Source organism: Schistocerca cancellata, chromosome 10 (genome assembly GCF_023864275.1).
Source record: "Schistocerca cancellata isolate TAMUIC-IGC-003103 chromosome 10, iqSchCanc2.1, whole genome shotgun sequence".
Classification (NCBI taxonomy): Eukaryota; Metazoa; Arthropoda; class Insecta; order Orthoptera; family Acrididae; genus Schistocerca; species Schistocerca cancellata.
Window position 1 is genome coordinate 158807906 of NC_064635.1, and position 15206 is coordinate 158823111.

Consider the following 15206-nt stretch of genomic DNA (forward strand, 5'->3'; position numbering starts at 1 on the left):
TTGTCAACCAACCAGCATCCCTTTTCTGATTTCTGGTTGTCACTTTTTGTGTAAGCTTTATCAGCTCGTTGTAGTTATAAAAGGATCAATGAAACTTGTTATTATTTTGTAAACTTAAATACGCCACTGTTCTCATTCGCACTCTCTCATCTACTCACTGCTTTTACTTTTATTGTCGTGACACTTGGGTACATCAGAAATTTAAGGTTCAATCTTATTAAATTTATGAATTTGATTACTAATTTGAGTTCTGATTGTGACTGCAGGCATAGGCAAGAATAGTGACACGAGTAATTTCATAAATTTCGTACATAAAAATTAAGACTGTGGCTGACGACTTGAAGGTTATTGAGAAGATAATACTTTTCTTTATATAAAGATAATAACATTAATCATCGCTTAGACTCATATTTATGGTTAAAACAAGCGACAGCTTTCAAAGTTTCTTAATTTATCACTCAGAACAACGCAAACGTTAGACGATTAATGGACTTGCTGTAGGACAAGTCAAAAGAATAGAAGTTCACACAAACAATAATGTCTTCAGTGTGAAGACCAACCCTTGCAAAGAGCCCAAAGTGAATTGATATGATGACTACAACGAAGAAGCTAGCAATGGGTCAAGAATGCAATTACAGTAACAGTGGTCGGACGATGGAGCTTATCACGCTACATGCAGATTTGTAGCGCTGGTACCTCGCGCTGCAAATATAACTATAGCACAGACGCAACCATCGTAACTGCAGCATAATTCGTAATTTTAAACATCACGAACAACTAGCGCATGGTTAACACGGGGCTGCTCCCCAGGTAATGGAAGACAACACTTGCCACAAAATGTCGGTTGATTGCTTCGCTATGACATTCGCGATGTGAACGCCTGTAGTAAATGCAACGAAATGGGACGAAGAGCTGTTCACAGAACTATTGAAAGACTCGGTCGACGAACAACAGTGCATATCTGCAGTATACGAAAAGGTCCTTGTAGCCTACCTAACAGAAGTTGGAGGTGTAATCATTCCCGCTGTTCTGGACGACTGGGGCGGCTGAATTCTTGCCATCAACTTGGGTAGCCCGAACTGCGGCGGATTCCCAGAAAGCGGGAGTCTTTGAATGACCCCGCCACCGCGTGGCTTCAACGACGGTTCGAGATAACGGCCTGCGAACCAAGCAAGATTTTCCAGAATGAGATTTTCACTCTGCAGCGGAGTGTGCGCTGATATGAAACTTCCTGGCAGATTAAAACTGTGTGCCCGACCGAGACTCGAACTCGGGACCCGAGTTCGAGTCTCGGTCGGGCACACAGTTTTAATCTGCCAGGAAGTTTCAAGCAAGATTTTGTTATCTTTAGCGTTTTCCTCGAGGCAATTGAGTCTCATCTCTATCTACGATAATGATGGGAACTGAAGAAATGAATTAAAATTTGTGTGATGGCTCCGACTTGCACCCCAGCCACCTTGCTTAGTACACAGGTATGGTACGAGGTGCATTCAGGTTCTAAGGCCTCCGATTTTTTTTCTAATTAACTACTCAACCGAAATCGATGAAACTGGCGTTACTTCTCGACGTAATCGCCCTGCAGACGTACACATTTTTCACAACGCTGACGCCATGATTCCATGGCAGCGGCGAAGGCTTCTTTAGGAGTCTGTTTTGACCACTGGAAAATCGCTGAGGCAATAGCAGCACGGCTGGTGAATGTGCGGCCACGGAGAGTGTCTTTCATTGTTGGAAAAAGCCAGAAGTCACTAGGAGCCAGGTCAGGTGAGTAGGGAGCATGAGGAATCACTTCAAGGTTGTTATCACGAAGAAACTGTTGCGTAACGTTAGCTCGATGTGCGGGTGCGTTGTCTTTGTGAAACAGCACATGCGCAGCCCTTCCCGGACGTTTTTGTTGCAGTGCAGGAAGGAATTTGTTCTTCAAAACATTTTCGTAGGATGCACCTCTTACCGTAGTGCCATTTGGAACGCAATGGGTAAGGATTACGCCCTCGCTGTCCCAGAACATGGACACCATCATTTTTTCAGCACTGGCGGTTACCCGAAATTTTTTTGGTGGCGGTGAATCTGTGTGCTTCCATTGAGCTGACTGGCGCTTTGTTTCTGGATTGAAAAATGGCATCCACGTCTCATCCATTGTCACAACCGACGAAAAGAAAGTCCCATTCATGCTGTCGTTGCGCGTCAACATTGCTTGGCAACATGCCACACGGGCAGCCATGTGGTCATCCGTCAGCATTCGTGGCACCCACCTGGATGACACTTTTCGCATTTTCAGGTCGTCATGCAGGATTGTGTGCACAGAACCCACAGAAATGCCAACTCTGGAGGCGATCTGTTCAACAGTCATTCGGCGATCCCCCAAAACAATTCTCTCCACTTTATCGATCATGTCGTCAGACCGGCTGGTGCGAGCCAGAGGTTGTTTCGGTTTGTTGTCACACGATGTTCTGCCTTCATTAAACTGTCGCACCCACAAACGCACTTTCGACACATCCATAACTCCATCACCACATGTCTCCTTCAACTGTCGATGAATTTCAATTGGTTTCACACCACGCAAATTCAGCAAACGAATGATTGCACGCTGTTCAAGTAAGGAAAACGTCGCCATTTTAAGTATTTAAAACAGTTCTCATTCTCGCCGCTGGCGGTAAAATTCCATCTGCCGTACGGTGCTGCCATCTCTGGGACGTATTAACAATGAACGCGGTCTCATTTTAAAACAATGCGCATGTTTCTATCTCTTTCCAGTCTGGAGAAAAAAAATCGGAGGCCTTCCAACTTGAATGCACCTCGTAGTTGTTCCACCATCACAGCACTAGAGGTAACGTAGCTGCACGACTACCCTAGTCAAATGCCCTCCCTCACACATAGTTCAGTTCACATCTTCAGATTACGAGGGATATTCGGAAAGTAAGGAACGATAGGTCACGAAATGGAAACCACAGTGAAAATCAAAGTTTTATTTGCAACAGTTAGCTACAACTTCCAGCTACTTATAGTCACCGATCCGGCTTAGACCACTGACGCAGCGTTGTACCAACTTTCCAACACTGGGGCGCTATTCTAATACTGGAGAGCCTCGGTAATGGCAACGATCCAAGTAGGGGAAAATAAACTCAAGGTCTGAACTGAAGTTTGTGTTATGGAGGGTACTGTGTGAACTGAAGTTTGTGTTAGGGAGGGTACTGGACGAGGGTACTTGGTGCAGTTACAGTGCTGTGGAAGTGTTATGAGTAGCATAGCTGGCTGGTAAACAAAGAGACCTGGGTTCATGTCTCAGACATGGCACAAATTTTATTTCGTTTCTTCAGCGTCATTCATTTTCTATATTAAAATAAACTTGGATCGTCAAAATATCCTGACACTGCCAACTGATAATTCCTCAATGCGGACAATACCGTGACAGTGTCTGCGGACCTTGGAAAATTAGTCTAGTAATATTAACTGAGTAATTCAGATAGACGACATAATCACTGAGCAGTCTCTCTTTGGTATCAATTTACTCAGAATTTTATTGGGATTTCCAGTCTGTGATCAGACTTAAAGGATTTATTCAATTACTCTCTCTTCCTTTGTGGTGGCGACCGGTCTGGGCAGACGCTGTGGTCTCGGCACGTGCGTTATATTCTCGAAAAAGTCACTGCATTACATATTTCCACTTGAGTAGATTCGTTCTATCTTTGTGAAATGTAGCCCAAACCTTCAAACATGTGTGAACATCTTAATGCACCGACATTGTCCTTATAGTGCTCTGTTTTCGTGTAGGTCAGTGTAGCTGTGACGGAGACGTACCTTGGGCGTGCTGACGTTGATGAAGAGGCAGTTCTCGTCGCCGGTGTACTTCCCCAACAGCAGGTCCATCTGTGGCGCGACGTTGCCCTCTTTGGTCGCATCTCGGACTACACTCCAAGAGGCTGCCGGCTGAGGCGGCTGCAACATTCAACATACACGTACACTGTGCAAAGAACTGCACTCTGACACTTTGACGTAGAGATAGTGACTGACTTTACTACTGGACACTTTGACGCGATCACAGACAACACAGCAATGACCAAAAATGATCAAATAGGGGAAAAAATTGCGTAACCGAAAATTTTTGTACAGTGCTAGGAGGGACTCTCATTAACAACAGACTAAATATCCCCTCCGTTGGGGATGAGCGTGAGAGTGGAGGTTTTCTTGAATAAGAATCCCCTGCCCTGGGGATTGGTTGTACGTAACGGAATGTACGTCTCCTCGCCTTGCCGCTGCTGTCCCGTAAGGTGTGTTGTTTTGACAGCTTTCTTGATTGTAGGCCAGTTGGTGATTCCTCTACTCTGGTGGCAATGATTCCTTTTTCGTTCCGGGCGCTCTTAACACAGTATTCTGGGGACGTAGTGCAGACTGCAGGTTCCGCCCTTGACGTATCGTTCCATCGTTGTATTTAGTTTATCGGATGTCAGGTAGCTTCAGAAAGTTATCATTAGTCATTCGTTAGACTGCCACTAGTCTGAGTTACCATCTTGCGAAGTGAAAGCAACTCTTGGCTGCCCGTCTCATCGCTCGCGAAAGTGTTTGTTGCTGTACCTTCTGAGAGGTCGATTCCTGGAGCACCGTCTGGATTAGTTGCTTGTTTTTTTTTTAGTTAACCTTTGCTAATGTATTTGCTGTTTTAGAGAAGGTTTCAAAATTTTTTTAAAAAATATTATTGCCATACCTGGCATGTAATGCCTTCAGTCGTGATTGTGGTCATTTGCCTTAAAGTTCTAATTTGTATTTATGTTTTAGCAGTAAGCCTTAAAACCACATTTACTACCATTCCTGGCGTCTGATATCTTCTGCTGTGTTTGTGGACACTTACCTTTTAATATTTCAATACCTGTAAGTTGTAATTGCAGCGAGTTTATTGCCGTTCTTGGCGTGTAAGTCCTTCAGCCGTGATCACAGTGGCTTTTTTTTTAAATCATTATCTGCATCTGTATTTTATGGTTATTTGCTAAATTGTGACGCACTCAAAACACTATTATTTACCCAGGTGTTTATTTCTTCGTTAATAACGTGTGGTATTTTTATTTATTGTTGAGTTTGGAATTGCTGTTTTAAAAATAAATGTGTGTAGCTGAAAAAGGCAACCAACAGTAACTGATTACGGGCCCGTCCACAATCGTAGCCGAATCCTGCCTTCCTTTTAAACTAGGTTTCACAGAGCTGCCACATTTGCAGTATCAACGTCTGTCCATGCTGCTTCAACTTCCTTTCAATGTTCATCGACCGCAGTATTGAGACGGCAGTCTCTCAGAAATATTCAGTTGGTTGTTCTGTACTGTGTGAGTGACCACAGCGTGTCGTGCTTCGAGCGTGTCGGAGGAAGAATCCCTGCATACTGCAGTAAGAGGCGGGAGCAAAGTAATCCGCAACTGGCAGCATTCCCTAATAGCTGGCCACTGTATCAACGGATGTACACAACGCATGTAAGGAAGTGGTACAGAAGCGGGAAGAGGTCCAAGTTTGTAAGTGCCAGATGTATTTGCTGTCTGAGAGAACTGGAGAAGGTGCCGGCCAGTGCAACATTCGATTAAACTCTGTGTCAGAGTGGGTCATCACAGCACAAGAAAAGCGCGGTCTTGCGTTATCTTGTTGTAAAGTCAATGATCCACTAAAGATAAGAAACTGTCACCGTTCTTAACACGTCAGGACTGTAACGGCAGCTGTCCAAATTACTGGCTAAAAGTAGCAGACGTTCTAGTACTGAAACAGTGTCTAGAAAAAAGGCTGTACAGTTTGAGTGAGCTTAAGGAGCGTCATAATGGAACCTGCAAAGGCTGTTCTGTTGTGTGTTTATTCGCAGGTATCCAGTGTCCGCCTAGTAACAATCTACACGTCATGGCTGAAAATTACATAGGATAAAACGACTGCATCTGAAAAGTACGTATATTTCGTGCGAAGGAAACTTCCTTTACCCTGACGTGAAGTCAGTTCATGACTTGATTAATGTCGCTTGAGCGAAACTGGTTGTCTGACGGCACCCATACCAAACAGCATATTTTGGTGGTCTCATGACGCTGCCGGCCAGAGTGGCCGAGCGGTTCTAGGCGCTTCAGTCTGGGACCGCGCGACCGCTACGGTCGCAGGTTCGAATCCTGCCTCGGGCATGGATGTGTGTGATGTCCTTAGGTTAGTTAGGTTTAAGCAGTTCTAAGTTCTAGGGGACTGATGACCTCAGATGTTAAGTCCCATAGCGCTCAGAGCCATTTGAACCAGCCATCTCATGACGCTGTTTTTTGTTGCTGTGTTATGTGCCCAATGGCAAGATATAAGAGGGCTAATGGTTTTTGCAAGGACTGGTCAATCACAAAATTAAAACCACACCGTAAATCTAATGAATCTTGCGTGCTCGAGGATCGCGCCATGTCACACTTTGCAGTTCTGAGCACAGTGACCACGTAAAGATGCTTCCAACAGTAGATTCTCCGGAGAACTGTGGTGTGCACACAGCCATTCGATGTCTTCATACTGAGGGGATCATGTAGCCTGCATAACGTGATAATCACGCGTCACAACGAAGTGCGGCAATGGGCAGCAGTTTTGGAGTAGGACGTACAAACATTCATGAGGCAGCCGGTCAGGTAAGCAAGTGAGTGCCACCAGATGATCTTGCTCAGCGAGTGGATCATGCGATTCGAGAAAATCGTCTAGTAAGGGTAATTCAGAAAAAGTGAAGAGGACTGTTGTCACAAGGCACTGTGCTTTCTTGTGATCATGCTCGGCCGCAAACTGCAGCAGCAACAAGGGCGCTACTACAGCGTTTTCGGTGGGAAGTGTTTCATCACCCACCGCACAGGCCGGACCTAACTCCCTCTGATTTTCTTCGCTTTGCTCACGCTGCCTACTAGGACAGCATTTTGGCGCAGACAACGAACTGCAGACCATCTAATCATAAGCGGCTGCCTTCTATGACGAGAGTACTGGAAAGTTGGTACCACGCCACGATAAATAAGTCCGAGCACTGACTATGTAGTAACTATGAATTACCTTAAAATGTTGGAAATAAAATATTTAGATTTTCACTATGATTTCCAATTTGCGACTGATCGGATTTTTTTTATGCCCTTGTACCATCACACCAGTTATAGGATCAATACAGTGAGATTAGATTAGATTAGATTAGTACTCGTTCCATAGATCATGAATACGACACTTCGTAATGATGTGGAACGTGTCAGGTTAATAAAAGGTGTCTATACAAGATATTACATTACACAAAATATTACATGATACTTAATATTTTTAATTTCTTTTCTGGTGGTTGGGGAAATTACCCACTTACTACATCCAAAAATTCATCTAATGAGTAGAAGGAGTTGCCATTAACAAATTGTTTTAATTTCCTTTTATATGCTATATGAATATCTGTCAGACTTTTGATGCTACTAAGTAAGTGATCAAAGACTTTTGTGGCAGCATAATTTACCCCTTTCTGAGCCAAAATTAGATTTAACCTTGAGTAGTGAGGATCATCCTTTCTCCTAGTGTTGTAGTCATGTACACTGCTATTACTTTTGAAATCGTTCAGATTGTTAATAACAAATTTCACAAGTGAATGTATATATTGTGAGGCTACAGTGAAGATCTCTAGCTCTTTAAATAAGTGTCTGCAGGATGATTTTGGATGAGCTCCAGCAATTATTCTGATGACACGCCTTTGTGCAATGAACACTCTTTTACTCAATGATGAGTTACTCCAGAATACGTTGCCATATGAAAGCAGAGAAAGAAAATAGCCGTGGTAAGCTAATTTACTCAGATGTGTATCGCCAAAATTTGCAATGACCCTAATAGCATAAGTAGCTGAACTCAAACGTTTCAGCAGATCCCCAGTGTGTTTTTTCCAGTTCAACCCCTCATCAATGCATACACCTAGAAATTTTGAATATTCTACCTTAGCTACCGATTCCTGATCGAAGTATATATTTATTAATTGGGTCATTCCATTTACTGTGTGGAACTGTATATACTGTGTTTTGTCAAAGTTTAATGAGAGCCCATTTGCTGAGAACCACTTAATGATTTTCTGAAAAACATCGTTTACAATTTCACCAGTTAATTCTTGTCTGTACCAGCTTTGCATCTTCGTGAATATAGAATGACAAGTCATTAATATATATTAAGAACAGCAGAGGACCCAAGACCGAACCTTGCGGGACTCCATTCTTCATTGTTCCCCAGTTTGAGAAATCACCAATTATTTGCATATTATGTGAAATGTTTATTTCAACTTTCTGCACTCTTCCAGTTAGGTATGATTTAAACCATTTGAGCACTGTCCCATTCATACGACAGTACTTGAGCGTATCTAGAAGTATTCCATGAGTTACACAATGAAAAGCCTTGATAGATCACAAAAAATCCCAATGGGATACTTCCGGTTACTCAGAGCATTTAATATTTCATTAGTGAAAGTATATACAGCCTTTTCCGTTGACAAACCCTTTTGGAAACCAGGCTGACATTTTGTTAAAACTTTATTTTTACAAAGCTGTGACGCTACTCTACAATACATTATTTTTTCAAGAATTTTGGATAAGGCAGTCAGAAGAGAGACTGGGCGGTAGTTGTTGACATAAGACGTATCCCCTTTTTTATGCAGTGGTTTAACAATGGCATACTTCAGTCTATCTGGGAAAATACCCTGCTTCAGATAGCTATTACATATGTGGCTAAGAATCCCACTTATTTCTTGGGAACAACCTTTTATTATCCTGCTGGAAATGCCATAAATTCCATGTGAGCTTTTATTCTTGAGAGAGTTTATTATCTTCCTAATTTCAGTAGGAGAGGTGGGTGGAATTTCAATTGTATCAAATGGTGTGGGTAAGGCCTCTTCCATTAACTGCCTTGCTTCTTCTAATGAACATTTAGATCCTATTTTCTCTACAACATTTAAAAAATGATTATTCAAATGTTTTCGACTTCTGGCTTTTTGCTTATCAAGTTTCCATTCACTTTGATGGTGATGCCGTCAGCCTGTACTCTTGGTTCCCCTGTCTCCCTTGTAATAATATTCCAAATTGTTTTGATTTTGATATCAGAGGTATTAATGTCAGATATGATGCACATACTTCTGGACTTTTTAATAACCTTTCTTAATGTAGCACAGTAGTTTTTATAATATTTGGCTGTTTCTGAGTCATTACTCCTTCTCGTTGTTAGATGCAGTTCCCTTTTGTGGTTACAAGATATTTTTATTCCTTTAGTAAGCCAAAGTTTTTTGCATGGTTTCTTATAATTAGATTTAACTACTTTCTTGGGGAAACAGTTTTGAAATTCTCTTAAAAGTGTATCATGAAATAAGTTATATTTTAAATTAGCATCGGGTTCATTGTGCACCTCATCCCAGTCTAACTGCTGAAGATTTTCTCTGAAATATCTAATTGTTGAGTCATAAATTGAATGCACAACTTTGGAGGGTAGTTTTGAATTACTGAATGGAACTATGCCATATACTGTAACTAGCTGAGCATCATGATCAGAAAGGCCATTCTCTACAGGACAAGAATTTATGTTTTTAAACCTATCTCAGTCTATAAAAGTATTATCTATCAATGTGCTGCTGTCCATTACTGCCCGAGTAGGAAAATTGATGAAGATGTCAAATTGAAAGAACTGAGCAAGACTTCCAGGTCATTCTTCCTATTACACTCTTTCAGTGAATCAACATTGAAGTCCCCACAAATATTAATTTGCTTTCCCCTATCTGACAGATAGCACAACAAGGCATCCAAGTTTTCCAGGAATAAATGAAAGTTTCCTGAAGGGGACCTATATACTGTTACAATTATAAAAGAGTCCTCCTTCAGTTTAAGTTGACAGGCACATGCTTCTATATGTTGCTCCAGATAAAACTTTTTTTATCTAAGCTTTCTACACAGTGATAACTTTTGACATATATGGCAACTTCTCCTCTCACCTTAATCTCTCTACTCATATGTGCAGCTAGTTTATAACCACTGATATTTATCTTTTCTATATCAGACACAATGTGATGCTCAGGCAGGCATAGCATATCTATTACATTATCAGATTCAATGTCATCTAAACAAACCAGGAGCTCATATACTTTATTCTTCAATCCTGGAATATTTTGGTGAAAAATGGTAACATTACTTTTTACTTTACTTTTGTGAGAATCAACTTTTTTCTTTAATCCACCAATATTTTGGTTAAATATGGTAACATTATTATTTACTTTCCTGTTGTGAGAATTTTGTGAGTTTTGGACCTCTTTAGCACCTGCCTGCCTGAACTTCTCATTGGACACTGATATTAGGTACATCCATGAGTACTAGTGTCCCCCCCCCCTTATGGATTTCGCTAACAATCCTGCCAGTTTACCCTTCCCTTTCCTTCTAAGGTGCAGGCCATGCCTTGTGAAATCCCCCATATCAACAGCCTCGACAGGAACCAATCCAATGTCTGACAGAGTGCCCCCCCCCCCCCTTCGCAACTGATCCAACTGCATATTTACCCTCCTAACACAGCGGTTCAACTGGGGCTGATTATGCCGCACGAAAGCAGGCACCAGCTCAACATTGGAATTTTCACCAGGTCACAGTACTGTTGCCCTTATCCCTATCAATACTGTTTCCCACTGCCCATACAGCCGGGCGAATCTTGCAGCACATTTATGCAATCTTCACGCCTGGCACAGTTGTTAGCAGACATCAGTCTGGGCGCTGTCCTAGCTGGCCACCCAGGTCACCTGAACTGTCAGTGTGCGATTTGTTTCTGTGGAAAGCCGTCAAGTCTAAGGTTCACCGCTACAGCCCTTATACTCTTCAAGAATTGCAGCAGAACATTTCGGGTGAGACTGCAGCAATTTCAACAATCCGCCTTCATTAATTTGTTGACAAGGGCTCAAAAGTGCCAAGAGATGAATGGTGGTCACTTTCAACATCTGCTACAGTCAGGTTAGTACTGTATTTTCTTTCCTCTGCCGTGTTTCTTTGTACCATGGAACTCAGTTCTCTGGGCCACTTCTATTTGTTCCACCCTATACAAGGTGTCCCATTTATCTTGACCAAAATTAATAACTGATTGTCCAAGATGAAAATTACAAAATGTTTCAAGCAAACATGCTTCAGCCGTCAGAGGGATATCAATCAGCATGATTGCCTTCTTTGTAGCTCTGCTTTTTACAAAGTCATGAACAGAGGTATGACTTTTTTAAATGGCACCGCGTATTTTTTATTCGGTAATTCATTTCCTCTCCTAAATACCTATTCAAAAATGTATAACAGTGTACCATTCACTGAAACACAACGTTATTAAATACATATCACAGCATTGATAAACTCGTCCACTTGCTGGAGTTGTCAGAAAACAAATGAAATACCCCGCAAAAAGGCGTCGGATGTATTCATATCCCAAGAATACGGCGACCAATCGACGCCCATAGCAGTGGCCTGTGGGTACCCCAGAGACGGAATTATGTCCCCAAAGTGCCCCTCAAGGTCATCACTCTCTTACTTCGATTGGGTAGAGGTCTGTCTTGCGTGAACCCCATTTTGTCGAAATCAGGGTAACTTCATGTACCGTTCGGTAGTCACCATGCCATCAAGGAATAGCACCGATTATTCCGTGACTGGACATTGTAAACCACACAGTCAGCCACAGACGATGAAGAGGCATCTCGATCGCGAAATACAGATTCTCTCTCCCAAATGCGCCAATTTTGCTTATTGACGAACCCATCCAAATGAAAGTGGGCTTCGTCGTTCAACCAAATCACACAGCGCATACTAATTCCCGTCATACCCCTCGGCCAACCGTGCAGTTTGAACCTCGTAACACAAACCGTTAAGAGGTTATGACGATTTTGTTTGATATACACTCATGCTCATAAATTAGGGATAAGTACAGAATGTGGTGCCACACAACGTGGCACTACACAAAACTGGCGCTAATAGCATAGGCATATAGGGAACACACACGACACAAGACTGTATGTCCATGATATTGGTGATAAATTGAGAAAACTGTCCCGAAACACATGTGCTACAGAACTCTATTGTTTCGTGCACATGTACAACGACATCAATATGGGACATGCTAAAAATGCACACATGCGCAGGTCGCATAACGGTTTGGCATACTCTGTATGTCCACGAAGACAGATCAGTGGGGTCGTGCGTTATCATCCATCAGGACGAAGGTGGGATCCACTGCACCCCTGAAAAGGCGGACATACTGGTGCAAAATGACATCCCGATACACCTGACCTGTTACAGTTCCTCTGTCAAAGACATGCAGTGATGTACGTGCACCAGTCATAATCCCATGCCACATCATCAAACCATGACCTCCATACAGGCCCCTTTCAAGGATATTAAGGGATTGGTATCTGGTTCCTGGTTCACGCCAGATGAAAACCCAGCTAGAATCACTGTTCAGACTATATCTGGACTCGTCCGTGAACTGCTCCAATTACAATGTACTATGTTCTTGACACCAGGCCTTACGGACTCTGCTCTGACCAAGGGTCAGTGAAATGCACCTTGCAGGTCTCTGGGCGAATAAACCATGTCTGAAGACTGTGTGTCTGGAGATTCAAATGGTTCAAATGGCTCTGAGCACTATGGGACTTAACATCTATGGTCATCAGTCCCATAGAACTTAGAACTACTTAAACCTAACTAACCTAAGGACAGCACACAACACCCAGTCATCACGAGGCAGAGAAAATCCCTGACCCCGCCGGGAATCGAACCCGCGTGTCTGGAGACAACTGTTCCAGTGGCTGTGGTAAGCTCCCGAGCAAGGCTACCTGCGGTACTCTGTGACCGTCTTCGGGCACTGATGGTGAGATATTGGTCTCCTTTTAGTGTTGTACACTGTGAACATCCCATACGGTAGTGCCTGGACACTTTTCCTGTCTGCTGGAATCGTTGCCATAATCTTGGGATCACACTTTGTGGCACACAGAGGGCCCGTGCTACGACCTGCTGTGTTTGACCAGCCTCCAGTCGCCCTAGTATTCTACCCCTCATAACGTCATCAATATGTGTTCTTTGAGCCACTTTCAACACACAGTCACCATTAGCATATCTGGTGAGTGGTACTGAAGTAAATAACTTAGTGAAATCAAAGTAGAAATTAGAAAATAAATGAAAAACTTGGTTTAGTTTAGAGTGTTACATACTGGCAAGCAGCGGGCAGAATAACAGAGCAGAAGAGACAATGACCGTGATGTCAGCAAGTTCCACATAAGTGGACGCTGTCGATTCAGCCATCAGGGCATCGCCCGACCAGCTCACGTGTTTCTCAGTTGTCGCATGTGAGCAAAGGCCCTCGCCTGCATCCCAAGAGCCAATGACCGACGTTAAGAAGATTCTTCGAGAAGCTTTTCAACGTGACAGAAGAGGCAATGACCGTGAAGTCGTTCATCTCCAGTAAACTGAAGTGAATAAATACGCGAGACGCAGTGGGCCCGACAGACGAAGATGAGAGACGAAGAAGACAAAGAAGTGAAGAAGCGTAGCAGTAGTTTTCAGTCTGTTTCGGTGCTGAAGACCGTCATGCAAGAAGAGACTGCATCATGCACAGACGCACCAAGTCCGCCGCTGTAATGGAATAGCAAACAGCAGCCTCGGCGCCAGAAGACAGAAGTTAAAAGGTATTTGAAGTCTGATTTTTATATACCTAGGTGACTCGTGAGGACGGGAAGGAGACGGCCTCACATCAGCAGTCACCTGTGAGCTGGGATGAAGATCTGACAGCCGAAGACTGGCAAGCAGGAGTCCGTTGTTCGAGTCCGGGACACTGGCCTTCCCCCCCCCCCCCCCCCCCCCCCCCCGCGACGCTCCGCTGGCCGACGCACAACACACGCGGCCGCTTAGAGAAGCACTGGGACGCCACATCCAAGGTATCACCATCCGATGCATGACTTCGCTCGCAATAATTAAACGGACCACCTCCACTGCGCGTCTCCAGTCAACTGGGCGAGACGGCGACACGAGATACACACCGCTACGCGTAATCAGACGCCACCGCCGCCGCCGCTGCCACAGCAGAAGGCTATGCAAACGACACAGCTGCCGTTCTCCGAAGCAGAACATCCGATAAGATACAGTTGTACGAAACTTTCAATAAAAGTTATCTTATGTAAAAATGCTGTTTCATTCTACCTCATACCCGAGCCAAGGAAGAACCCACCCTGCCCACATGTTGTTAAGAGAGAAAAATTGATTAATTTAATATTTTCACCCTGACAGAATGCTTTAGAGTGCTCATCCTGACAACTGACAGCATCAAAAGAGAAAACCCAGTTACATTTAGTGACAGAAGTGTTACATTGAGTATGAGAACTGTTACATTTGGTGTCAGAAAAAAACCCTTGGCGCAATATGAGGTGTGAATGACAGTCACTGAAGGTCCACAGTTAGTATTGTTTAATGTGTGAAAGGATATAGGTTTGCATAGCAGTCGTAATATTTTCTTTATTTAGAAGTGTATTTTCTCTCATGATTTTAAGAGTTTGTCGAAAATACTTAAACATCTTTTTCATTCAGTGTAGTAAGATTTTGTAACTAATAGTTTGTAAAATGATGACACGAAATCGTACAAAGTCAGAGTCAGCACCACAAGCGGTTTCTACTGAGGAAGCTATTCATATCTTAGTTAATCAGATAGAACAGCTTAAAAGTTATAATAATGCATTATTTAAACAGTTGAGTGAGGTTAGGCAAACCAGTTCAATCCCTCCCACCCTAGATTCCTCAGCAGCAGCCTTAGTAACTCCTTTTTCAGGTAAACCTGGTGAAGACATAACAGCCTTTTTTGATGATTTAGTAGCAGCTGCAAAGTTACGATCATGGTCAGATGAACAGCTCTTACAAATGACAAATTTAAGATTGCTAGGAGAGGCTAAAGCACACGTATTATACCATGAAGAATTACGGAATGCTCCAACAATTGAGGAATTGAAGAAAGGATTGCTTAAACGTTTTCAAAAACAGAACAGCTGTAGATTTTATAGGGAACAGTTAAACACTATCACTCAGAGGCAAAACGAGTCGTAGATAGGATTAGAAAAGTTAATATTAACACCTATCAGTTGACAACAAGTGATGAAGTAAATAAAGTTATTTTACAAGAGGCAGAAAATAGAGCTCTGGATACATTTTTACGTGGGTTACCTCCTGAAACGTCCCGTCGTGTCAGGG

General features: G+C 42.9%; 1 protein-coding gene across 1 annotated transcript in view; it reads right to left on the reverse strand.

The window, feature by feature from the left end:
• LOC126106564 (pyrethroid hydrolase Ces2a-like) overlaps window positions 1–15206 on the reverse strand; it is a 319251-nt gene that overhangs the window by 276601 nt on the left and 27444 nt on the right. The window contains exon 2 of the mRNA XM_049912908.1: window positions 3799–3936. Coding sequence (XP_049768865.1) covers window positions 3799–3936 — 138 coding nt within the window. The remainder of the gene's footprint in view (window positions 1–3798; window positions 3937–15206) is intronic.